Consider the following 27,640-nt stretch of genomic DNA (forward strand, 5'->3'; position numbering starts at 1 on the left):
TCAAGAATGGCAATGATTCTCATGCTGTTTATAAGAACAAAAGGTAGATATTTGTTTTTACTTTAAAAATTAATTTAGAAAAAACAGGAAAATAGTTAATATGCTAAATAGAACTACATATTTATATAATTATGTAGGTCAGAGTTAAAAGTAAAAAAGATTATTTTATTCAAAAAAGAACACTTAAAAATAGTCTTCTGGGGGCAGCTGGGTAGCTCAGTGGATTGAGAACCAGGCCTAGAGACGGGAGGTCCTAGGTTCAAATCTGGCCTTAGGTATACTTCCCAGCTGTGTGACCCTGGGCAAGTCACTTGACCCCCATTGCCCACCCTTACCACTCTTCTGCCTTGGAGCCAATACACAGTATTGACTCCAAGACAAAAGGTAAGGGTTTAAAAAAAAAAGTCTTCTACCTCAGTGTAGAGGGTAAAATACACTGAAAAATGTGCTTCAGGATCATGAAAGACTTCTAGTTAACTTGAAAGCCACAAGCCTATATATGCAACCTCTATACTTCTTCAAGGGGCAAGCTGGAATTTACTGGATATAGCAAGCACCAAAACACAAAAATATAAAATCAATTAAAATTTTAGGAACAAGAAATGACTCACTGGAGAAGTGCTAATCTTTCCCAAATCAAATATTTATGCTCAGTCAGATCACACTGTAGTCAGAACAAATCAGAAAATAAAGATTATGTCAGCAGTAGCTCAAAGTCAAACTGCTTTATTTTCAAATCCAAAAATGGAATATTAAAAGGATATGCTGATTCTATCATTTTTTGTTAAAAATATGACTGATGAAATTAGCAAAATAAGGCAAAAAAGACTCTAAAAATAGCCTCTGCCAATGATTTCTCTGTCAAGTAAACACTATAGATAAGGACATCAACAATTTAAAATATTGAAAAACTGATCACAATCATAGTAAGACTTAATAGAGAATTAAAAATATTCAAAAGAGTTCTTTCTTGAGAAAATATAATAATAATTGGAAAGTTTAGATTGAATACCAAGTTTGGGAGATTGTAAGTTGAGTTTCTGATGTGCAATTAAATGGAAATGCCAACAAAATAGCAAATGAAAAATGGAGAACAGATTGGCTAACATGACAGCAAAGGAAAGTAATTAATGTTGGAGGGGATGTGGCAAAATTGGGACACTAATGCATTGCTGTTGGAGTTGTGAATTGATCCAACCATTTTGGATGGTAATTTGGAACTATGCTCAAAGGGCTTTAAAAGACTGCCTACCCTTTGATCCAGCCATACTACTGCTGGGTTTATAACCCCAAAAAGATCATAAGGAAAAAGACTTGTACAAAAATATTTATAGCTGCATACTTTGAGGTGGCAAAAAATTGGAAAATGAGGGGATGCCCTTCAATTGGGGAATGGCTGAACAAATTGTGGTATCTACTGGTAATGGAATATTATTGTGTTAAAAGGAAAAATGAACTGGAGGAATTCCATGTGAGCTCTGGAACAACTTCCAGGAATTGAAGAACAGAACCAGAAGAACCTTAAACACAAAGTCAGATACACTGTGGCACAATCGATTATAATGGACTTCTCTACTAGCAGCAATGCAATGATCCAACACATTTCTGAGGGACTTATGAGAAAGAACACTATTCACATACAAATAAAGAACTGTGGAAGTAGAATAGAAACACAGAAGAAAAACAACTGCTTGATCATATGGGTCAATGGGGATGACTGGGGATGTAGACTCCAAACGATTACCCTAGTACAAATATCAATAATATGGAAATAGGTCTTCATTAGTGACACATGTAAAACCCAGTGGAACTGTGTGTAGGCTAAGGGAGTGGGGGTCGGAGGAGGGGAAGAAAAGAATATGAATCATAATCATGGAAAAAATTTTCTCAATTAATCAATAAAAATTTTTCAAAAAACATATTGAGATAATTAGGAGATTAAAGCAGGGAGGAAGCAAATCTACTTAAGTTAAAGGTGTCTTTGTGAAATAGTCTTTCTCTGATATGATTAAATAGACTTTCTTTTGTTAAAAAAAAAAAGAAAATGAGAACAGGTGAGACAATACAATATTGTCCCATTATAGGCAATTCAGCTATACTCTTACCTACAATGATAGCCCTCTTGTCCAGATATAGCCACAGTTGCAACCTCTTTCTCTCCTTGAGCTACCCACTGTTAAACTGAGTCAAATGATTAAAGATAAATGTTCTGCTCAGGAACCCAGTCCAGAAAGTTGAAAATTCCTGAGGTTTCTTATCCCTTTGATTATCTAAGCTTTCATGTCTTCATCAATCTCCTACTATCTCCCATCTCTAGTCATGGAATTAGGAAATGGAATATCTTTTATGAGGAATAGCAAGGAGGCAAGTGTCACTGAATCTCTGAATATATGGTGGAGGAGTTAGGAATAAGATTCAAAAGGTGTGAAGATGGGATTAACACTCCCCTATTATTCTTTAGATTTTAAACACCAGGAATGTATACACCTCCACTTAATCCTTAAGGGGGGGGGGTGGTAAGAGAGGGAGGTCTATGACCCACATGTGCTAATGAGTGACAAATCAAAAACAACTGACTGCCCCCTGGGTAGTCCAAAGCAAAGTTAAAGCTGCCATTGGTACATGTAAAAGTGGAAGGCAGACATAGGAAGTGAGGCAAAAAACTGTCTTTTAAATATGACAGTAATTTCCTTTGTGCATTGAATCATAAAGAAAAAATATTAAATGAAAATTAATGCCAAGAACTAACAAATTTTGCTGTGAAAGAGCTTAATTATAATCCTTTCACAGACACCTGGGATTTAGAAAGGTTAGTCTCCTTTGAACTTGGCCTTGGAGGAGCTTGGGCTTGAGACCTCAGATTACTTCCCTTTGGACTGCCACATGGGTGACTGAAAAGGTTGACTCCCTTTCCTTGGCTTTTCTGGAAGTACTAGCCTCTGGAGAGGCCCCTTGTTTAGAGGAGACCTCGTGGCTAGAAGCTTTATTTAATTAACCTTGATGGGGCCTCTGAAGCCCTGCCTGGTTTGGACCAGGTCAGAGTAATTATCTCTCTCCCTCTCTAATTTTCCTTACTTTCACTCTTTCTATTTGTAAATAAACTACCATAAAGGTTAATCTTGAGTCTTTCATTTGGAATTAGTACTTAATTCCTGGTGACCAAACTCTTAAATATTCAGTCCAACCATAATTTTACCCTTTACATTGGTAAGAAGGTGCCAACTTATGAAGGACTAAAAAAGTCAAAGGATTTTATATTTGATTCCAGGAATATTTTGTTTTGTTGTTGTTGTTGTTATACATGAGGTATGGCATAATCAGGCCAGCTCTTTAAGAAAGCTTAATTCAGCAACTAAGTAGAATATGGATGGAAATAAGAAGAGACTTAGGGCAGGGAGAAAAATATCCCAGAAGAATCTCTTTAGTTTAATCCACCAAGATAGGGCTTTGGTGGAATTCTTGTGATAGAAGAAATCCAGTCTGGATACTGGCCAGACAATTTTTCCTCCTGGAGAAATAACTGGACATAGGCTAGTGGATGAAGTAGGAGTCCATTGTTTGTTTTGTAGCTCAGTAGAGGAAAGTCAATTCCATATTTTAAACCCATTTTCAACTTTTCATCTACCACAGAGCAGCCACTGAGATGTGTAGAAAGAATTTTACCCTTAAGTTAAAGTTCAATCACATAAGTAATAGCATTTCTTTGCTAATTAAAAGTGATAAAGGTATTACCTTATGACTATCAGATATAAGCTATAAATATGTGTCTATCCATACAATGAGTTGTAAAAAATGTTCCAGCTTCCATGTACTGCTCAACCTGCTAAACCATCCAATGAGAAGGAATTAAAAGCCAGTCAACTGACAATGTTAGTTTAATAATTTATGCACTGACTTGGGAACCTAACACATGAGGAAAAAGTGACTACTACTGTATAGAGACAAATATCAAGAAAAAGTATTTATATAATTTTACCTTTTGGTTTCGGGGTAAATCCTGAGCACTTGCAGGGGGATTGTAATTCAATACTAATCTTCGAAATTCCAGAAGGTTAAATAATGACTAAAAAGAAATGAGAGATATGACATTTTTAAAGAAGGAAAAGCAAACTACTAACAATGTTAAAATTAGGGCTCATTCTTAATGACTTATTTTCTAGTCAGACAGTCAACAAGTATATAAAGTACTAAGCACTGAAGACACAAAGGCAAAAAAAAAACCCAAAAAAACAAACAAACAAACAAAAAAAACCCAAATCAACAAACAAAAGTATTGTTCTTATAGTGCTCAAAGTCTAATGGAGGAAATAACATGTACAAACAAATATGTTCAAACAATATATACAGGGTAATTTAGAGATAATGTAAGAGGGAAAGAACTAGCATTAAGGGAGATTATCAATGTCTTCTTACAGAAGGTGTAACTTTACCAGGGACTTGAAGGAAGCAAGGAGACACAAGATGAAGAGGGAGAGAATTTGTACCATGGGGGATAGCAAATGATAAGTCATGGAGTTGGGAAGTGGAGCATCTTGTGTGGAAGCTACTACTGAAGTATTAAAATGTTACTTCTTCATGTGATTTAGGAATAGTTAGATGTATTCTATTATATCTGAGACAAGACAAAACACTCCATTTTGCAGCTTCTATTGTCCTGTCTAGTTTCAACTCCAACAGAACAAGATGGCCCTCCCAAGATAAGCACCATCACTTTGAAACTCACCACACCAAGCTGCTAATTCAAGCCTTGAGTCTATTTGGAGGGCTGAGAATCAAACTCTTCCCAATGACTTCCTTTATAGAGGGCAGAAATTAAGATTCTCAAATCACTCCACTTATTTCTTAGAAAACAAGATGTTTGCACACTAAGAACCCTGGTGTGTCCCATTCCCCAGCCCCTCTCTTCTGCTGCCCTTCCCCCACCCAGCTTTCCAGCCACCTTTTGTTTGACTTCCCCTTTAAAAGATAAGTTCCTTGAGGGCAAGAGCTGTCTCCTTTTTTGTGACCTCAGTGCTTAGCTCAAGACCAGACAAATCACAGATATGGAATGCTTATTACATAGGATATAGGAGGAAAATGTTTTTTTCTCTCTGCAAAAATAAATTAGCGGGCAGCTGGGTAGCTCAGTGGAGTGAGAGTCAGGCCTAGAGACGGGAGGTCCTACGTTCAAACCCGGCCTCAGACACTTCCCAGCTGTGTGACCCTGGGCAAGTCACTTGACCCCCATTGCCCACCCTTACCAACCTTCCACCTATGAGACAATACACCGAAGTACAAGGGTTAAAAAAAAAAAATAAAATAAAATAAATTAGCATTATTTTAATTATCTTAACTGGTAATAACATTCATTATAGTTTGCCTTGAAAAGGTATGCTAATATGTAGAAATTATATATAGGATCATATAATTTAAAATTTTTAAGAAAGGTACAAATATGTCAGCATGTTTCTGATATAACCATACAAAATAGAGAATCAAGTAGACTAAGAAATATGCAAACATATTTGTACCTTTCTTTAAAAGTATTAAATCAGGGACAGCTTGGGTAGCTCAGTGGAGTGAGAGTCAGGCCTAGAGACAGGAGGTACTAGGTTCAAACCCGGCCTCAGCCACTTCCCAGTTGTGTGACCCTGGGGGGCAAGTCACCTGACCCCCATTGCCCACCCTTACCACTCTTCCACCTATGAGACAATACACCGAAGTATAAGGGTTAAAAAAAAAGAGTATTAAATCAGATTTTATAGAATGCAAAAAGCAAGAAAGAATATGAAAGTTCCTAGAACCATAGAGTTGGAGGTCCTTTCGTTTAGACTACTTATTGTTCAGATAAATAATCCAATGTTCCTGACCATGAATATAACCTAGCTGATGTTCAAGACAAACTCTCAGTTCCCAGAATGAGAAAAACAACTGACCTTAGGTTTCATAAAACATTCTGGTCAGCAGACTATCTATTTCTGTTAGCTAGAGTTATTTAGAACTACTTAACTATTATCAGATAACCAGGGAAACCTGGTATAGATCCTGTGCCACAGTATAACTAAAGTCTGGGAACTTAATTACCTCACAATTGCTTATCTTGCTGATTATGCCAAAGAATGTGCTACTGTACCAAATTTATGTACCAAGGGTCCTTGCTCTTGGTCTTACCGACTGTCTTGGGCCTGACAATTCATCATCACCCCTCCCTATACACCCCTCCTCATTCCTAGAATTTCTGCCCATAACATGCCCAGAATCTTATTTGGATCAGTCCCTTGCAGTCCTTTTACTGCCTCCCTTTTGTTAGAAAAAATATATGCAGCTGCCTGCTGTCTTGAAAATTGAGCTTTTCTAGTATTAGGTGAAGATCCAGGCTACCCAGGCCAGGAGAAGGAACCCCAGCAGAGGAAGCAGGGCCAGGAAGCAAGGTTGCTATCACATTTTGGAGCTGTTTTTGTTGTGTTTTAACAATGAATAGGAATTATAAGGAAAGGAAATATAAAAACTTTATAGTTTTTAAAGTGTCTTCAACTTCTTAGTGATATTCTCATAAAGCAAGATTCAGTGGTATTGAATCATAAAAAAAAATATGGGTTAAATGAAAAATAATGCCAAGAACTAACAAATTTTGCTGTGAAAGAGCTTAATTAATCCTTTCACAGACACCTGGGAGTTAGGTTATTACTGATTCCTTTATAGTGTGGTATAAAATTCCTTAATTAGGAGAAACAGCAAAAAAAATATACCTTAAAAAATATGCTTATCCTGAGTAAGGCAATACAAAGACTGGAGTTTTGATAATTGGAAAAAGGTAACAATAAAACTAATTTTTTCTTTCAAGGAGATACCAAAACTGTTCTCAGAAGAACTCTTGGTGAACCTTCAAGATTTCACCATCTTCATCAAAATTAAAGTATAACATTTTCCTCCACCTTGATATAGTCTGGGGATTTTAAGATTCTAGTGGTTCTAGACGGCCTGTCACCATTGAGGGAATGATGAACTCTAAAACTATATTGATATAATAAGCAAAATTGTTCTGAATTTGTAGAAGTTGATAAAGATAAAATGCTGTAAAAATGATCTTTAAAAAACTCACCCAAGGGATAAAGAAACATGTGCTCCAGTGGGCAGAGAATTTCGAAGATTTGAGCATAGATTTCAAAGATTTGGGTTTTAACAAATCTGATTGTTCTCAAGAATTGTACCTTTTATAAGCACTAAATTAACATTTTAAAATAAATTGAAAAGGAAGCAAGGCCAAGATAGCCCTCAAACTGTACTATAAAATGGTAATCATCATCTGGTGCTGGCTTAGAAACAGAGTGGTGAATCAATGGAATAGATTAAGTATATGATACGCAGTACTAACTAAATGACAATAGTAATGCAGTATATGATATACCCCCAAATCCTCAATTCTGGGACAAGAACTCATAATTTGACAAAAAAATGCTGGGAAAAATGGAAAGCAATATGGCAGAAACTAGATATAAAGCAACATGTCACACTGTATACCAAGATATGGTCAAGATTTAGACAACAAAAAGGGAGAAATCATCAGTAAATTAAGGGAGCAAAGCATAGTTTACTTCTCAGGTCTGTGGATAATTTATGAGATGTAAAAGGGGGTAATTTTGATTACACAAAATTAAAAAGCTATGGTACAAACAAAGCCAATGCAACCAAAATTAGAAGGGAAGCAGAAAGGTAGAGAAAAACGTTTACAGCAATTTTCTTTGATAAAGGTCTCATCTCTCAAATATAGAGAATTGAGTGAAATTTACAAGAACACAAATTATTCTCCAATTGATAAATGATCAAAGGATATGAAAAGGCATTTTCAAATTAAGAAATCAAAGCTACCTATAGTCATATGAAAAAATGTTCTAAAGCACTAATATGACAAAAAAGGAAAATGATAAATATTGGAGAGACTGTGGGGAAATTGAGATATTAATGCACTGTTGGTAGAGCTGTGAATTGATATAATCATTCTGGAGAGCAATTTGGAACTATGCCCAAATAGCTATAAAACCAGGCATACCTTTTGATCTAGCAATATTACTACTAAGTTTTTATTTCAAAATTATTTTTAAAAGGGAGAAAAGACCTATTTATACATATTTATAGCAGCTCTTTTTGTGATGGCAAAAGACTGTAAATTGAAAGTAAAAGACTGGAAATTGAGGGGATGTCCATCAACTGGAGAATGGCTGAAAAAAGTTGTGATATATGATTGTGATGGAATATTATTATGGTATAAGAAATTATAAGCAAGATGATTTCAGAAAAATCTGGAAGCAAAACCAGGAGAACACTGTACAATAGTGCTGTTACTTTGTTCCATGATCAAATATGAATAGTTTCTCAGTAATACAATGATTCAAGACAATTCCAAAGGGCTTATAATGAAAAATGCTAAGAATAAATGGAGTCTTAATGCAAATCGATTTATACTATTTTCCACTTTATTTTCTTCATATTTTGTTTGTTTTATCTGAGTCTTCTTTCACAACATGACCAATGTGGAAGTGTTTTGTATGATTGCCCCTGTATAACCTAGATCAAGTTGCTTAAGGTTGAGATTTATTCTTAATACTTTATTATTTTGATTTCTAATACTATTTTGTTATCAAGTTTTCAGGCCCTTTCCTCATTTCTTTGTTCTGATAATCATCAGATTGCCCTCATATTCCTTGTTTCAAAGTATGCTCTAAAATAAGAATAATTAAGAATGAGAATGAGACTGAGACTCATCTTGTCAGTAAACAAATCTGGCTCCAACGAAGTATATTGGGGGTAGGTAGGTGGGTGGGGAGGATGGGGGGAAGGGGCAGCATGGCAGTATTCTTGATCCACTATTAGGATGAACAACAGATGTCAAACTATTTAGCCTAACTTAATTTCACCATATAGATCTACAAGGATTTTGGAATCAAAGGCATGTGACGACTTCCTCCCATCATCCTGAGGGTTTCAGGGGGGGAACTGGAACTTATTAACCTACCTCCTCATTAGGTATCCACCAATTAGATATGTCTTAGGGTGATAATGAACTTTCAGAATTGCATTTAAATGACTCAAGAATACAAATGAATTGTCTGTGTTACTGAATCATTGACCAATAAATTTATATCAGCCTATCTGATAAATATAAATATAAGTTAATTTTTAATACCTAGAATTCTGCCTTTCAGAATTTTACTCATCATACTGTCTCAGGGAATATGGAGGGAAGGGAGAGAAAAAACTGGAACTCATAATTTTGGAAAATCAATGTTAAAAATTATTATAAATAATTGGAAATATGTATATAAAATAAACATAATAAATATAGTTAAATAAGTTATCTAGTGTATAACAGTACAAATGACTGAGTGAAAATGCATTATGCTCTAGTTTTTAAGCAGCCATTGATTCCTTTGATGTGAGTGCTTATATCTGTAAGAGGTTCTGCAAATTTTATTAGTTGAGATCACTGTGTATTCTTCATTAATTAGAGAGTAGAAGCAGAAAAGTTGCCTTTTCATGGGAACAATGAAAGAGTATTTCTATTTTTCATAAAAGACATTGGTAGCTAGGGTTGAAGTCTTGATTACTCAGCTGTTTTTCCATATGTAATAGAATCTTTTTCAATTGAAACCTTTAGCCTCATATAGCAGTGATGAAGAACACATGGCACATGTGACAAAAAGGGCACACAAAGCCCTCTCTGTGGGCATGCCTGCAGTCCTCTGCCAGAGTTTGGAGCTCTTCCCCTCCCACTCTCCATGTGCCTGAGGCCATTCCTCACTTTACTGGCTCCTCTGGCTAGCAGCCCAAAGGAAGGCTTCCTCTTTCCCCATCTTGGTTCCTTCCTCCCCCATCTTGGGTAAGTTGCTACTAGGGAGGGGGGGGGTTGGAGGAAGGGGGCCCTATTCACATGCTGTGTGAGGGGTGTGGGACAGACAGCAGCCTGTTGAGCCTGTGGTAAAGGTGACTCCTGTGGTGGGGTTGTAGAGGAGCTAGGTTTGAGGAGAGGATAGCTCACTGTGTGGGCAAATAGCTGGAGGGGAGTAGAGTGCTTGGGCCTATCTACATGTGCTTCTCATCACCCATCCCACATCCCAGCAGCCCAATGGGAGTACTTCTTCCCTCCTGGCACAGCACTTGATCTGGGGGGGTGTGGTGGAGGCAGGGCACTCTGTCTCTAAAAGGTTCACCATTTCTGTCTTATAGTCTAATTTAAACCTTGGTGCAAATGTAAGTAAAATTAAGTCTAGATTGGGGAAAATGTATTGTACATCAAAGGTATATTTAATATTCAATATGATAAAAACAAGATCTCATGATTGTAAAAGTGAAATTTGGGGAAATGTATCAAACTACATTTCCCGTGATCCAACGTGGTCCAACTGATTTCCGTTTCCGGTTTTTTGGGCGTGGGGAGGCCTACGTCTTGACACAGGGAAGAGTTTATAATCTCCTGGGTTAGGAGGGATGCTCTCTCTCTTGGCCAGCAGACTCGAGACAGGAAATAGGAGACAGTAATGGAGGCAGCAGTTTTGAATGCTTACAAGCGCGTGGTCTAATTATCTATCAGCATGGCTTTAATTAAAATACTACTAATTATTATTATATCAGCCTTTATCATTTTTAATATTTATAATTTTGGCAACCACGAAGGGATCTTGCCATCTCCCCAGAATCCAGACGATGAACCTGTTTTGGTGAAGACACCATGAAGATGTCTGAAAAACCTTCACTGTACCATGAAGACCAAATTTTGAACTTGGGGTGCAGTTGATTGAACTATGGGGAGTTGAAATTGAGTTGTATGTATTGTTTTAATTGTACACTGTTATGCCAGTGGGGGACTGCCCCCCAAATTGGTTTTTTGTCAATGCGGCTAATTTTAACCATTTGTTCATCTATTTCTTTTATCCCCAAATTCCTGAAAATTTTAGAAGTTGTTTATTTTTACAGGTCCAGCGAAGAAAAAAGGACTAAACTTTTTTTTTTGCCGGACCTCATGGGGAATTGTAAAAGTGAAATTTGGGAAAATGTATCAAACTACATTTCCCGTGATCCAATGTGGTCCAACTGGTTTCCGTTTCCGGTTTTTTGGGCGTGGGGAGGCCTACGTCTTGACACAGGGAAGAGTTTATAATCTCCTGGGTTAGGAGGGAGGCTCTCTCTCTTGGCCAGCAGACTCGAGACAGGAAACAGGAGACCGTAATGGAGGCGGCAGTTTTGAATGCTTACAAGCGCGTGGTCTAATTATCTATCAGCATGGCTTTAATTAAAATACTAATAATTATTATTATATCAGCCTTTATCATTTTTAATATTTATATGATGATTTAAAGAAAATATATATAAATCTGGGAATTTAATTCTAAATTGTATAAAATGAATCACTGAAGTTCTACATGAAATGTTTTTAAAGATTTACAAAGTTGAAAAGTTAATAAATTAATTGAAGATGTTAATAAATTTGTTTTACCTTGTTCTAGTTAATGCACATAAATTTCTCATTTTCCTACCAAAATGTCAACTCCTTAAAAGAGGAGACTTTTATCTATCTTAGACATTTATCTATCTTAATCTATTGAGATGTCAAATCCTACTTCCCATAAAAGAGTCACCATGGCTAGGAAATTTACTTCCATGTAATGATATCAGGTCTACAAACACCTTTTGTTAGAATTAGGAAAGAGCTACTTATGATTTAATAATCATTTTGTTCCATTGTTTTAATATCCAAGTTATCCTGTTATCCTGGTCTCAATTTTATAGTATTATTTCCAATTTGTAATGTGCATGTTTGAAGGTCATGGAATTTTGGTTCATATTGGTAATTTAACTTCTTTTCTCAACTCCTGTGTTATTAGTGCATAATTTCTTGAAAATACTATCTACATCCACAAGCTTCATTTGATTGTGTGTATATCAAAGATCCTTAACTTTTTTTGGTATAAACCCCTATTTGGTGACTCCTATAGATTCCTTATCTGTAAAATTTTTAATGCTTAAAATAATGTACAAGGGAAACTAATGATTTTGAAAAATAGTTATCAAAATATATGTATTCAAAACTTCAAATCCTTGGCATAGCCTAGCATAGTACCTGATCTCAGTTAAAAAGACTAACACAAATGGGCACATTTTTCATGCAAATAATGTATGGGTCAGAAAATTAATAAAAGGAAAAAGATGAATAAACAACAAAAGCAAAATAAATTTTAAAAATTATCAGAATTAACTATATATAGTTATATGTCAACACAACTAAACTTAAAAAGTTAGAATATTACTTATAATATCAAATACCCAAATCAATAAAACACAAAATAGAAATCTTAAAAATCTAATCTCAAAAAACAAAACAAAACAAAAACAGACCAAAAAACAACCTAAACTTCCTGGAAAGGCATTTCTAGAGGAAAAAAAAGTCTATGGTCCAGACAGATTTCCACAAGAAGTCTATCTTTTAAAGAATAATTAATACCAATATTACAAAATTATTTATAAAATTAAGAAAAAAGCACTATGGCAGATGAAGGAAGTAGAAAATCATGGTTCTTAAACTTATTCTATTTCACAGGCAACAACTGGAAAATACCTTTCCAATTTTAAAATTGCAAATTTTAAAAGCAATATATATTAAAATAGCAAATATTCTCTAAGAAGGTGAACATTAACTCCTGACATTCTGGAGAGCAACAAATAAGATCTCATGCATAAAAATAATTTCCTACTCAGGGGCCTTACTGTATGGGAAGAAATAATCTTCTCAACCTGATACTTTCTTTCAACAAACAGGGAAGATTTACCCAAAATGGATAAATACAGATTAATCTAGTTTAAAAGGTTTAATTTCTTCTTCAAACTTGGAATACGGGAAAACAATATGCTATCTAACTAAACAGTTTTGAGGACATCAGAATTATGTACTATTTTGTCTGATATACACATACCTTTATACATGACAAACATAATAAGAAACATAAAAAGCCTATCCACATTCTCTCTTGCTTCAAACAGAATGTGAATAAAGAACTTTACCTGAATAACAGCACTAAACCAGCAGGTATTTCCAACATTCTTTAGCCCAACTGGACAATTATCCTGCCTTTTTCTATCGTAAGGATTTGGAGAATCATTCCATACTTCTGTATGTGTCCTCTTCAAACTTGCTTTATTTTCTGCTATGCTGGCTTCAAGGACTCTTAAAAAGCCAAATAAAAGGAATAGGAAAATATGTTAATGTGTTGTTTAACACAGAAATGCTATATGAGTCTGAGGTACATGAAGAAAAATTGTCTCAATAAAGCTAAGCAAATAAATAATACTTATTATATTTTGAAAAGTGGGTCACATACAAAATAACTTCACTGAATGACACCTTGATGGCAATGATGAAAGTTCAAGTGAGAACTGAATGTTTTGACAATGTGTATTTCTATATGTGCCTAAATAAAGGGAAACTTCAAATATTGATTAAATCCTGGACATTGGAACATCCAAGTTTTAATCATATGCCACCAAGAGATGTATGACCTAAGACAATTCACTTCACCCACCTGGGATGTCTTGTCTTCACCCATACAATTGCAAGATTCAAGGGCAGTGTGTCAACTTAGTCTTGAAGTTATAGGATCTAAGTTTAAATCCTGGCTCTGGCACTTATTTCTAAGGAGATTTTGAGCAAGATATTCAACTTCTCTGGGCCTCAGTTTTCTCATATGAAAAATGTGAAATATAATCTTCCTTTTCAGCTCTAAATCCATGATCCTATAATCCTTCTAGCTTTAAAATTCTATGGGTTTGGGTTGTTTTGGTTTTTTTTTTGGTTCAGTCATTTCAGTCAAGTCTGACTCTTCATTTCCCTATTTGGAATTTTCTTAGCAAAGATATTGGGATGGATTGCCATTTCCTTCACCAGCTCATTTTACAGATGAAGAGACTGAGGCAAATAGGGTTAAATGACTTGCCCAAAATTCTATGACATCTAAACAAAGGAAAAATACCTTTAGTAATATGAAAATTACTTAGATCAAAATAAAATAACCTAATATCACTTGATATTTGTTCCAACTTTTTAAATCTTTAAAACATTAATATATTATGCTATTTTAATATATTAATATCTTATACTCCTTTCACTGAGACTATTTTTTACAAAATTTGGCACTTCATAAGATTTAGAAACATTCCTCAATTTTTGATTAGGAAACCTCATTTTTATTATACTAGAAATTAAGTGTACCTTTGATAATCAGTCTTCCCTCACCTCCAACCACAATTTAGTTTTAACTATAGCTCCTAGATTTGCCAAAGACTTAAATCATATGGGTTCCTGGGTCCCTGATGCACATTTTTGGATGCAAGGCAAGATACAAGCCTTTTACAGTAGTTTATCTCCATTTCTGAAAAAATTTTGCTTATTATCATTAGAATATATTTATCAGAGTTCATCAATTCCTTAATAAAGAAAAGTCTTTCAGATCCATTGGAATTTTTTAATTCACAAAATATGGTTGGAAGGTGGAGAGTGAGGAAAGCAAAAATAGATGTTTTAAAAGCTGATGAAAATGTTGAGATTTTGCAGGTTTAGCAATGGCATGGGACTCAGGGTTTCCCTTTTTGGACACCCCAAACTCCATAGGATTAAGAAAATTCCTTTCCTTCTTTGTTATTCTTAGGATATTGAGGAAAAGGTGACTTTGGGTCTACTCATGATAAGAAAAAACCCCTGAGATAAATATTCCCCTTGTATTCTCTCCTAGATTTTGAGATGGAAACAGATATACATCTTCTGGTTATGCCCTGATACCATGAGGCTGTAATTTAGGGCATCTACTTGTCCCCTAAACTATTCCCAGCCAAACCCTATGTCTTCTGGACATAAACACCACTCTAGCCCCAGTCAGGAGACCAACACCCCCAATTCTGGCTAAATTCATAACATCACCATGCCTTCTCCGAGTCATGTTTTCAATAGGGTATAAAAACCCCCTAGAATCCATCCCTAGGGAGCCAGTGTTCTCCTGACCTTTCAATAGTACTCTCTGAATTAATAAATTTCTCTTTTTATTTTGGAGTCTTGCATTCTTGCAAAGGGTACTCATCCCAAACCCCAGGGGCTCATCTCTAGCCCCCCACAATACCAAGAGTTCATTTGATAACAGTTTGTACATAGCCTTAAAATAAAAAGCTAGTTTTAGGATTTCCTTTTTCCATTTATCAGCATTCCAATCTTTGTATTGCCTAGCCCATCACAAGCATGTTTGCTTGACAATAAGAGTTAACAGCTACCTTTTTCACCAACTGTCCTTTCAAAATATGAAGAAACCTATGCCACACTGTAGAGGAATCACTAACTCTTGTGGCCCCAGTGTCTCTAAATGTCTTTGCTTGTTTTCTGAGAATTAATTAGGAAATTTCATAATAAAAAGTTTGTTCTCAATATTGTTTTTCATTTTTAACCATATTTTGTGTGCTTCAGTACCAATGAATGAATTTCATGGTGACCTTGATTGATTCTTGAAATGCTTAACTTCTCTTTAAATATCCACGTCATTATCTTTAATAGTCATTAAAATGTGCTCTTTAAGAACTATAAGTTTTATATGTTTCCTTAGAATACCCATTATTTAAAACAACAGAATTAGGAACATGACAAAAAAGAACAATGAAATACAAGCATATGGCATGAAATTCACCACTTTGCTGACAAAGACCTGATGTGGGGAAACTAACCAATTTGTTTCATTCTGGTCAACATGACATACACTTGAGTAAGCCTAGTATCAATAGAAGTATACACTCATAACCATTATCACAAAGTGAAACCATATAAAAATCATTGTTCTAAACAATAGAAACATTAATGTACTTAATCTTATCATCTCTGAAATAGACACCTATAAGTCACAGTAGCATTTATTAAGAATAAAACTCATTAAAATACTTATGGTTGACATATCATTTACCAAGAACAGAAAATACAAATTCCTAGTAGTAGTTACTAATTTAAGTACCCCTCCATCAAATGTAGTACCTTAAATATTTCATTTCAACTTATAGGATAGCTTCATATCCATTTTACATGAAAAAAAAAGCCTCTACTTTTTCTAATTAGCAATTTGCTCCATAGAATAACTAAACTATTCCAAAATATATGTCAATTATAATCTGATTTTATTCAATTAGGGAGCATCTCTCCTGTATAAGCAACTCTGGACTCACAATCAAATAGACACATACAAAAAATCCTTCCCATAGACTAGGACTTTCCCTCATAACAGGATGTAAAATTTTATGTGTTCATCTATTATTGTAATATACTGTAAAATCAACATTAGTTCTCCTAAGTATCCTTAATTACTCCATGAATATATTTGGAATTTGGTAATAAAAGCTTTTTAGGAGATAAATAGTGCAACCAAAAAAATAAGGATTTCTAATTCCATTATGAGTTTATTATTTTTTCTATTCCATTTATTTTTAAAATATATTTTCATTTTAACTTTTTAATGAAAATCGACAAATAACAAAGATATGGTAATTTTATAATCTCAAATATCAGCATTTCAAGGGACAAGCTTAGTAGGAACACAACTTAGCAACATAAGAAGCTCCTTGTTTCTTATTAATACTTTATTAAATTAAAAGATAGGAAAAAATTAAGATTTTCAGTGAATCATTAAATTTTAAGCGTGAGCAAGCCTAAAAGATCACCTAATCCAACCCTTACCTTATATTCTACTATAACATACTTAACATACTTAAAAGTAGTCATCCAGCCTTTGCTTTAAAAGGCTTCCAGTGAGAGAAAACTCACCACTTTTTAGATATTTCTGTTTAGCATGCTAAGTTCTTTCTTATTTCAAAATCTTTATTTGCCTCTATTATTCCAGAAATTGCTTCTAGGTCTGCCTACTGAGGCTAATAAGCACATTTTTCTTTGGCTACATTTCCTTATTTTCTTTACTGTCTGGAGGAAATGGAATGTCATAAAGAGCTTGAGAAGGATGAAAAGATTTTGGACTAGATGGTCTCTAATAATTCTTATAGAGGAGGCCACTGGGCTAGAGAAGGCGGATTGTCAGAAACTACACTGGGGGTATGAATCTAGTCCAGGTCATTTCCTGATCACCTCAGGGTAGTACAAAGGGCCACTGGCACAGAGTTGGGATCCTTCAGATCTGTAGGATGTTCCAAGATTGAATGAATACCCTATTCTGATTATCAGAATACCTTTCTGTAGAATGGAGGTAAGGCTACAGATGTTTACCTTAGCTAAGTGTTGTAGTATCCTTATTGAATACCCTTTCTGTGTTATGGCTGAGGAAATCTCTTTTTGTTAATTTTTAAACATCCTTCAAACATCTCATTTTGTTCTAATACAAGACCCTAAACTAAAAGGGGCCTGATCTGAGTCAGATATTTTCTACAGCAATACATCAACGTGCAATTCATTGGACAGAACAAGTTATAATGGGGCAAGATCATAGGATTAATTTCTATATGGGTTAGCTAGTTAAATCTCTGGTGCTAACTGTAAATCTAGAAAACTATCTTGTAAATGAATAATGTTGATCTTAATGAGGTAAGAGTATTTTTCCCCTTTTGTTCTTTAATTCACTCATACTTTAAATTAGTCTCCAATTTGTTTTTTCTTTTGGTTTCCACAACTTTTTATTGCATTATGAGTCTGAAAAGGCATTTAAATATTTGATTTTCTACAATTAACTCTTATTTTTGTGCCCTAATATATGGTCAATTTTTGTGAAGATACCACGTACCAATGAGAAGGTACACTGTTTTATGTTCCCATTCAATTCTTTACAGATAACCATCATATTTAACTTATCCAAGGTTCTATTCATATCTTTGGCTTCTTATTTATTTTAGGTAAGATTTATCTAATTCTGAGAGAGGAAAAAAGTCCGTTAAAGTTTATCTATTTCCACCTTACTCTTCCTTTAAAAATCTGGATGTTATAACATTTGGTGCATATAGATTTAATATTGATAATGCTTCATTATGTACAATACCTTTTAATATAAGACGGTTTCCCTGTTTATCTCTTATACTTATATCTATTTTAGCTTTAACTTAGCCAGAGATTATAATTGCTACCCTTGCTTTCTTTGTATCAGCTAAAGTACAATATATTCTGCTCCAGTCCTTTATTTTTACTCTATGTGTGTCTCTCATTTTTAAGTGCATTTCTTGTAAACAACATATTTTCAGATTTTGGTTTCTGATCCATAGTACTATTTTTGTTTTATGGGTGAATTCATACTATTCACATTCAAAGTCATAGTTACTAGTTGTGAATTTCCCTCCATTCTGTTTTTCCTGTTTGTCCTCTTCCTTTCTTCTTGAAATGTCCCTCCTCAGAAGGCCAATTTTTTCTGTTCACTACTTCTCCAATTCACACCCCTTCTAGAAACTTCCCTTATCCTCTCCCCTTGACCTTCTAGTCCAAATTGACCCACCTTTCTAAAGGTACCTCCCTAGTTCTTTCCCTCTTACCTTTAATTCTTAACTTATTCTATCTACCTTCTCATAAGTCCTTTCCTTATCCTCATAATTGTGCCCTTCTATATAAGAGTTTGGTTCTAAAAAATCTCTTCCTTATCCTTATCCTAAAAGTCCCTCCCTTATCTCCTCACCTTAGCCCCCCCCCCCTATTTCTTGATATGTACTCTTTTCTAGGTATCTTTCCCTTTTCTTATCCTTTTGGCTCTCCTTTCTATTAATCTCTCCTTTCTTCTCTTGCCCCCCCCTTTAATCCAGAACTGATGTGATTAGGATTCTAGTATTACCATCTCTCCAACCCATCCTCCCTTTCTTTGTGGCAGTTCATTCACTTATTCCTCTTTTAAATGATAATTGTTCTACTTAATCTTTTCTTGGTCCTCTATATTATTATTTTAGCTCATTGCAGTGTATTCAATTCAGTCTTAAATCTTCTATTTTATTCTTAAGGGTTATAGATGATGTTTTTTCCTATAAAAATTGAACAATTTGAGGTCACTTATAATTGGTCTTTCACAATTACCTTCATATGTTTCTTACAGATCAAATTTTCTACTAGATCCTATGTTTTCCCCCCAGAATAGCTGAAACTTCTTTGGTTCATTAAATATCCATTTTTCACCTTGCATAATTTATTTTTGGTAATAAGCCCAGTTCTTTTGGTCTTCAAAATACGTTCCATGTCCTATGTTCTTTTAATGTTGAGGTTGCTAAGTCTTAATGTTATTCTAATGGTAGCTCCACAGAATTAAAAAAATTTTTTTTTCTTATTGCTTAGAGCAGTTATAGGCAAACTATAGTCGGTGGGCCAGATGAAGCCCCCTGAAATGTTCTATCCCCCTGTGCATAATTATTCCTAATCTGATGAATACAATGAGAAGGATACAATACAATGAAACTTCAAAAAAGTTGCCTTAGAAACAGCTTGAGAGATGAGCATTTCCTTTCCTTTGGCCCCCTCTTTTAAAAGTTTGCCCATCACTGGCTTTTCTTCTTAACCTGGGTATTATGGAACTTAGCAATAATGTTCCTGTGCATTTTCATTTTGGGGTTCCTGAGGTGGTGATTGGTGGATTCTTTCAATTTCTGTTTTATCCTTTGGATCTAGAATTTTTGGGCAGCTTTTCTTGATGATTTCTCGGAGAACGGTATTTTTTTTGGTCATAACTTTCCAGGTGTCCAACTATTCTTATGTTGTCTCTCCTTAATCTATTTTCCAGGTCAGTTATTTCTGTGATTTTTCATTTTATCTTCTATTATTTCATTCTTCTGATTTGGCTATATTTTTTGTTGTATTGGGAAGTTTCCCCCTGTCTAATTCTAGTTCTTAATAAATTATTTTCTTCTGTGAGTTTCTCTTTTCCTATTTAGGTGTCCTTTCTTTCAGTGCTCTTGGTTTTTTTTCCTAATTTTTCCTCAATCTCTCATTTGGTTTTTGAGATCTTTTAAAAGCTCTTCCAAAAGCTCTTTTTGAGCCTGTGACTATTCATTGCTTTTCCTTGCTGTTTTAGAAGATGTTTTTACTTCATTGTTCTCTGAGTTTGAATCCAGGTCTACTTTGTCTCCATAACAGCTATAAATAGTTGGGTCTTTCTCCTTTGCTTGCTCATTTAAAAGAAAAACAAAAAAAACAAGCTTTAGTGGCCAAACTGACAGATAAAAATATTAGCTTTATGCTGGAGTACAAGGATTCTAAGATACTGGGGAGGATGATATCTCAGGATTTTTTGGTTTCTGTTATTTCCTGGATGCTATTCAGTTCTTCAGATTTCTATACTCCAGGGTCAGGTATCCCCAGACAAGACCCAGTCAGTCTGTGACTGACCTCAGGTGTTCCAAACAGAGCTCCTGGGCAGTTGTACCATTGTAACTGCAAGCAGACTTCTCACTTTCCTCTGTGCCATCAACCAGGGACCTCTTACGCTATTGTGGGGTGACCAAAGCCCACAGGGCCCCAGTCCCTCAGCAACCATACTCACTGGTATGTGCTTGTTACTCGCTCTTCCTCTCCTACTGTCATAGCCTGGGATAAAGCAGGTGTCTAGTCCGTGTTCCTTGGGGCTCCCAAAGTTCTTCCCCGATCAGTATTAAGGCTCCTGTCCAAAAGGTCTGGTGACTACTCCCTTAAATTCCTGCTATGGGCAAGTGGTAATCTCTGCAGCCAAGGCTAAAGCCAACAATAGCTCCTCTCAGATCCCTCCTCCTTCTGATTCCTGGAAACTAAGTTCTTCCAGGCTTAGCAGATAAGGTGAGGTTTGTTCTGGTGTGTCTATACTACAGACTGAGGCCAGGAAGTTGAAGGCCTTCCTCCCTAGTTGTCCCTTTCCACTCAGCTTGACTCTCAACTCCTATCTGTTTTTGCCACTTTTAGCATTGATTCTGTGGAGTTATTTTTGATTATTTGTGGAAGGTATTAGGTGGGCAAGAAAGTTGGTACTCTGTCATCTTCCCCTATTTTTCTACTTTGGGAAAAATTTTAAATCCTAATCCAGAAGTCTGTGCCTTATATAACACCCTCCTCACACATCTCGAGACACTCGGAAATCAGAGCATCTTTCCTTTCCCCCTGGCTTTCTCTTCAAAATCCTGGGTCAAATAGATTAAGTTGCTAGAACCACCACCTTTTTCCTCTTTCATCCAGACCCATAATAGGGTAACATGGCTTTTATATCACTTGGATGGAACTGTGAGTCACCAACTTTAGCCTCAGAAATTAAGGACCACTATGCTGTAGCACCAGTCCTACCCCTAAGATTTCTTAGGTCTTATTAGCTTGACTGTCACAATATCCTCTGCACTACTGGGCATTATGTTATGAATTCATTTACCCTAAAGATCTTGTCATCCAACCTTCTGCTGCTCCCTTATAAATGCTGGGCTTTCCCATCTGTCCTGGAGCTAAATTTCCCCAATATTTAGAATATTAGCAAGTTCCTAGGGAAGAGGTACCCTCTTGCTTTTTCTGTTTGTATATCTAGTCCTTAGCATAGCTTGCACATTGTAACTATAATGAAATAAATACCTTTTTTTCATTCACATCCACTATAAAAACACACAAAATGATATGTCCATGATAATGAAATCCAAGGGCAGATTTGCTCATACTGATGATGATTCATACAAGTTAGATACTAAATCAGCTACAGCTGGAGATCATGTTCTAATCTCTGTGTCAGAAGCATGAAAGCTTAACCACATGGATTATGTCACAAAGCAACAAAATAACACTAAAATTGAGTTCTAGTGCTTCACTTCCCATCCAATATATTACCACTATTGAATATAAAATTCATATCCATATTCCTTATCAAGAAAATCCCATGTTCTTCATTTCAAGTGGGGGGAAAGGAACTCTGCAAGATAGAAAAGGTACATTATCTATAAATAACAAGTGTTTCCTAGAATTCCATGGCTGAAGCACCTCAATTTATAAACAAGGTTCCATATATTATGAGTGTTCTAAAAGCAAAGTCTAAAAACACATTCACAAAGAATGAACATTTTATCTCTCCTCTCCTGACAGTTACAGGAATGTCCTTATATTCATCTTTGCCAAGAAAATCCCAAATGGGAATGACAGTTTCCTGACTGATACAACTGAACAACAACTAACCTAATAAATTGATCATGCTTGGAACTTTGTCTCTCAGTTTACCTTAATTTCCTTAAGTAAAATAGATAAAAGGATAGGATTAAAAAACAAAAATGTCAATTACCTAAAAGATAAAATATTAACTTCTTTTCAAATTAGGAAATCATTTCTCTGAAAGTAAACTTCAAATTTATTCAGGGAAAAGAAGTCATAAAGATTGAAGTCCTGAAAACACTTAAACATAATTTTGTTCCTATACCTCAAAAACAAAAAGCAAAACAAAGAAATTTTCAAAGATTCACTCTTCTAATTATTCCAAATACTTTTCAAAAATGATGACAACTTAGAAAGGGGTAGAAAGGGTAGTTGCTATTTCCAGGGCTCTTGAATTCAGATTCCTGTTTTCTCCACCCAGGTCTGAAAGGAGGTGATGGTCAAGATAAGGACTGCAGTTTAGTTCACCTAGCAATGTCCTAGACTGTCTCTTGTTTCTTCCTCAGTGCAAATTATTGTTGGCCTACCTGCCTTTTATAGTTTGTTTAGAAAACCAAAAATTTTGAAGCATTATAAATATAGCAAGTAACAATGAGTCTTCATTTTAAATCACATATATTCATTTTTTTAAATCCTAAAAAGTTCTGACACCTCTCCCTTCATTGCAAAGGTAGGCACTATGGACATGGAATACCATTTTCTGTTAAGAGAAGATAGGCATATTAGTTGATTTTGTTGAACAGTTTTTTCTTTTTCTTTTTTTTTTAATCTTTGTTACAAAGGCTCATTTGGGTAGAGGAAATTGTCAATTGGTATGTTTATTTAGGAATAAAACTGAAATGGCATCACTAGATTTTTAATTAATAAAATATTAGAAATAATTTTTATTATTAATAGATATTAACATTATGTCCTAGGGGCTGTGGTTGTCTGGTCAATTTGATATTCCAGATCATAGGTTTACAAATTTATTAAAAATCAGGAAGCTTTATTAATACAATAAATTTTCATGCACATCTTTTCTCCAATATGTATTTACTTATTTACAAATCTTTACATGTAATACATTCATATAGATAGAGAGAAAGAAAGGGGGGGAAGGGAAAGACAGGCAGTTGGATGTCTCAGTAAATAGAGGGGGCCTGGCATTCAGAAGACCTGAGTTCAAATTCAGGCTCAGAAACTTACTAGCTATATTGGCCCAGGCAAGTACTCACTTAACTCCTGTTTACCTCAATCCACCAGAGAAGTGGTTTACCTCAAACCACCCTAGTATCTTTTCCAAGAAAACATCAAGTGGGGTCCCAGAGTCTGATATGACTGAACAACAACTACTATTATATAATAGCATGCCTTATAAAAGTACACCAAATTAGAAATTTAAAAAGGATTATAAATATTAAATAACATTTGATTCTAAAGTCAATTAGGAGCCTATGAAGTTTATTGATTAGGGAAGTGATTTTGTTAAACCTGACTTTAGCAAACCTTTGGCAAGCTTGATAGATTTGAATAGGGAGACCTGAAGCAGGGAAATTAATTAGGCTATTACAATAGTCCAGCAGAGAAATGAGTACTTAGAGAATAGGACTAATGCTAGAGACATTATAGAGGTAGGAATGATTGACAAGATTTGGCACTAATTGGATATGTGGGGTTTAGCAAAGTGAGGAGTCAATAATTAAGTAAAGGCAATGATAAGAATCACAGTAGATTAAAAAATATATAGTGAAAACTTGGGGAAATAATGGATTTGGAAAAAGGGGGAGGAATTCTGTTTTGGATATGTCAAATTTGAGATGCTTATGAAATAATATACAGTTCAAAACTGGCATTGGGTACTTCATAATGTGGGATTGGCACAAGACAGAAAGAATGGTCAATAAATAAATCATTTAACAAGTATTTATGTGGCCAAGCACTCTGCAGAATACTGGAGCTATCAAAGAAAGACAAAAATATAGTTCCCACTCTTTAAAGAGCTCACATTCTGAAAAGAGCAAAAAAATGCAAATAACTATGTCCAAATAAAATATACAGATTAACAGGGGGCAGCTGGGTAGCTCAGTGGAGTGAGAGTCAGGCCTAGAGACAGGAGGTCCTAGGTTCAAACCCAGCCTCAGCCACTTCCCAGCTGTGTGACCCTGGGCAAGTCACTTGACCCCCATTGCCCACCCTTACCAATCTTCCACCTATGAGACAATACACCGAAGTACAAGGGTTTAAAAAAAAATATACAGATTAACAGAAAGGTAATCTCAGAGAGAAAATAATAATAATGTGGTGTCAGAGGCTGGGAATCAACAGGAAAGGCATTCTTCAGAAGAGTGGCATTTGAAAGGAGTCTTGAGTTTTGAAGGAAGCCAGGAAAGTTAGGAGGCAGAAATGAGGAGGGAGAGCTTTCTGGGAAAGTAACCTGTACAAAAGGCCCAGAGTCACTGATGGCATGTTGGGTATAAAGAACAAGTAGGCCAATGTAGCTAGATTATAGAGTTCATAGAGAGGAATAAAGTATAAGGGAAAGGTAAGAAGGGGCCAGATAATAAAGGACTTTAAATGCCAAACAGAAGAGGATATTTAATCCAAAGTATACCTGAACCAAATTAAAATGTAGTTATGAAATGTTTACCAAAATAAACAATACAACGTAGATAATGTTAATTTTGGGTTTTCTAAATGGATCCATTTCTATTTGAGTTTGACACAAATGTTTCATATAACTAAGTTTTACATGTGGACTAAGTTTTCAATCACTCATGATCAAATTCTCATCTGAGGTTGAGTGCATTTTATAAAGTGGGCATTCAATAAGTAAGTAATGTATGAATGATTCTGATAGGTAAAGATTTTAGGTCAAGATCTGACAATTAGAATCATCAATACAAACATCAGTCATCACATTCAATACTGGGTTTCTAGATAGAAAGAAATTTGTCATAGTAATTCCTTTTATTTTTTAAAATGTTAATTTTTAAATACTTACAATTGATCCATTTATTTTTAAAAATATTTACTTTAATTTGTAAATGGAATAATTAAAAAAAAATAAACAACACTTACCTTCTGTCTTAGAATCAAAACTGGGTATTGGTTCCAAGGCAGAAGTATGGTATGGACTAGGCAATGGAGGTTAAGTGACTTGCCCAGGGCCACACAACTAGGAAGTAAGTGTCTGAGGTCAAATTTGAACCCAGGACCCTCCCATCCCTAGGTCTGGCTCTTAATTCACTGAGCTACTTAGCTGCCCCCAATGGAAGATTTTTTTAAAGGAAACTACAAATGTTCTACAAGTCTTACAGATGAATGAAGTATAAAACCTTAATAATAGATCATATGGTAAACATTATATTGCCAACTGGCTTTCAAAGTATTCTTCTGGGGAAAATAAAATATGGTTTTACTTACTAAAGAGAAATGCAGACACTGGAGTAGTACCAATAATTTCATTTCCCAATGCTAAAAAAAATCTAAGCTATCTTATGGTCAAAAGATGTGTTTTCATATACAGTCTGATACCAGACTGATTTCTTCTTGGTTATGTAGAATAAAAAACAATTCAGAAGCAAACAGGCTAATTTTTAAATGTATTGCTGTTTACAATTAGAATGAGTAAGTTATTACCTATCAGGGAATTAGTTATTCCCTATTAATTAATTAATAAAATTAATTAAAGTAAGTTCTTTTTCTCTTATATGTGCTTTATAGAAGTTGTTTGTTTACCTGCTAATAGCTTGCTCCTCATCAGTTATTCCAGTCTCCCTGAAAGCCCTGTTTGATTCTTCCAAACTCAAGGCAATTGCTCTCTGAAGATCATCTTTATCATCTCCAGTGAGATCAATCACATCTGAAAAGCAAAACTATCTTTCTCAAAATTAAAAGTAAAACAAGATGAAAGGAAATTTACATCACAGAAATCAGTCCAAATGTAAAATGCAAACTAAAGCACACATCTTAAATTCCCTAATTCTTATATTAAATTATTCATGACTTTTAATTCTACAAGAAAACTTAGTTTTATGTCATTAGCATCATTAACATTCTCTCATTTCTGAGATCCCCAAAACAGAGAGGGTACTTGCATATTTTTTAATGAAAGAGAAGAATTTTCTCTCAGTATTTTACTATAACATGTGAAACTTGGATTTTCATTCCTCTTGGATACATTACAAATTGAAAATACAACTTAGGAGGACAATTATTCAGCTAATATTACAAAATGGCATTAATGGCAAAAAGTATATCAAAGCACTTTTATTTTCAATATCTTTGCTTTTTCTAAGATGTTACGACACTTGAATTATAGGTCAAACTCTCAATCTTCTAGTATCAATAGTATTTATTTTAAAAAATCTTAGTAAGTTAGAGCTAAATTCTACCTCAAATGTTATTCTGAAAAACTAGAGCAATTAAATATTGAGTACTTCTTTGATAAGTTTTCCCAGAGGATAGTACAGATATCTTTAATTTAAATTTAACAGAAAAAATTAAACTCAAAGTACTTTTCTCTATCATCTTTATGGTTCTTCTGACAACCATAAAACTTTCAAGAATTAACCCCTGCAAATAGGTTATATAATTTCATTTACTTTCTTCAGAGGAAAAAAAATTCAAGTACCTTATTCACCAAGGTCTAGGCATTTGGGGATAAATATCGAAATAAAATATAGAAAGAAGGGGTCACTGAAATTTTTGTGAGGGAAAAAATCATTATTTTCAATATGGTAAAAGGAGAATAAAAGGAACTATGTTATTACTTTGTTCAAGTTTCACTCAGTCACAGCATATATAATATAGAATACCAGAAAGTATCACAGAATCATGGTCATCCAGCCTTCGCTTTGTGGTGAAAATTTATCACACCAATATAGAACTCCAAGCTAAATAATAGGTTTATTGAGAGGATGCCAACCTCACAACAAAGTTGGACCCTGGTTCCAATTAGAACCAGAGACCGTGAGCCTTAGAAGATGGCCTTTTTTATAGAGAGAAATCTTATGACAGTGACAGCGATACAAAAAAAAGAAAAAGATGCTCAAATCTTTCACATAGGCAGTTCTTAATTAGTGGTGCAAGTGCTGATTAAGCTAGTGAATGCAAAAGTAGATCACTTTGGGTGGTAACTTAAGTCTATTATTATTGCTGACCTTTTAAAGGCCTTTGCACTATTGGTGTCTTTTACTGACAATATTTGTAGTCAGCAATTTGTAGAAAGAAGAGTGGCCCTCCTACTATGTGACCATCTTGAGTTTGCACCCCAAGCAGGTCTCTTTACCCAAGGCAGGCCTCCCCCTCCTTCCTATCTTGAGCTTGCGCCCAAAGCAGGGTGTGGAGGGCTTGGTAGCAGCTTTTGGTTATAGGGTTAAGGTCAAAAGATTTGACACCACCCTAAACTATAACTTTCTTAGTAAATGATATCACTTTGACTATTAACTCATATATGTTATGGAGGGAGGGAGGGAGGGAAGGAGGGAGAATGGGAGAGGGAGAGGGAGAGGGAGAGGGAGAGGGAGAGGGAGAGGGAGAGGGAGAGGGAGA

The 27,640-nt window shown here is 34.9% G+C and overlaps 1 protein-coding gene across 1 annotated transcript in view; it reads right to left on the reverse strand.

Moving 5' to 3' along the window:
- The window catches only part of USP25 (ubiquitin specific peptidase 25), a 206,661-nt gene that overhangs the window by 98,247 nt on the left and 80,774 nt on the right, over window positions 1-27,640 (reverse strand). Inside the window, exons 4-6 of the mRNA XM_044670322.1 lie at window positions 25,826-25,949; window positions 13,033-13,195; window positions 3,977-4,063 (exon numbers count right to left, since the gene is read on the reverse strand). Of these exons, the coding sequence (XP_044526257.1) occupies window positions 3,977-4,063; window positions 13,033-13,195; window positions 25,826-25,949 (374 nt within the window). The remainder of the gene's footprint in view (window positions 1-3,976; window positions 4,064-13,032; window positions 13,196-25,825; window positions 25,950-27,640) is intronic.

The sequence above is a fragment of the Gracilinanus agilis genome, chromosome 3, assembly GCF_016433145.1.
Source record: "Gracilinanus agilis isolate LMUSP501 chromosome 3, AgileGrace, whole genome shotgun sequence".
Taxonomy (NCBI): Eukaryota; Metazoa; Chordata; class Mammalia; order Didelphimorphia; family Didelphidae; genus Gracilinanus; species Gracilinanus agilis.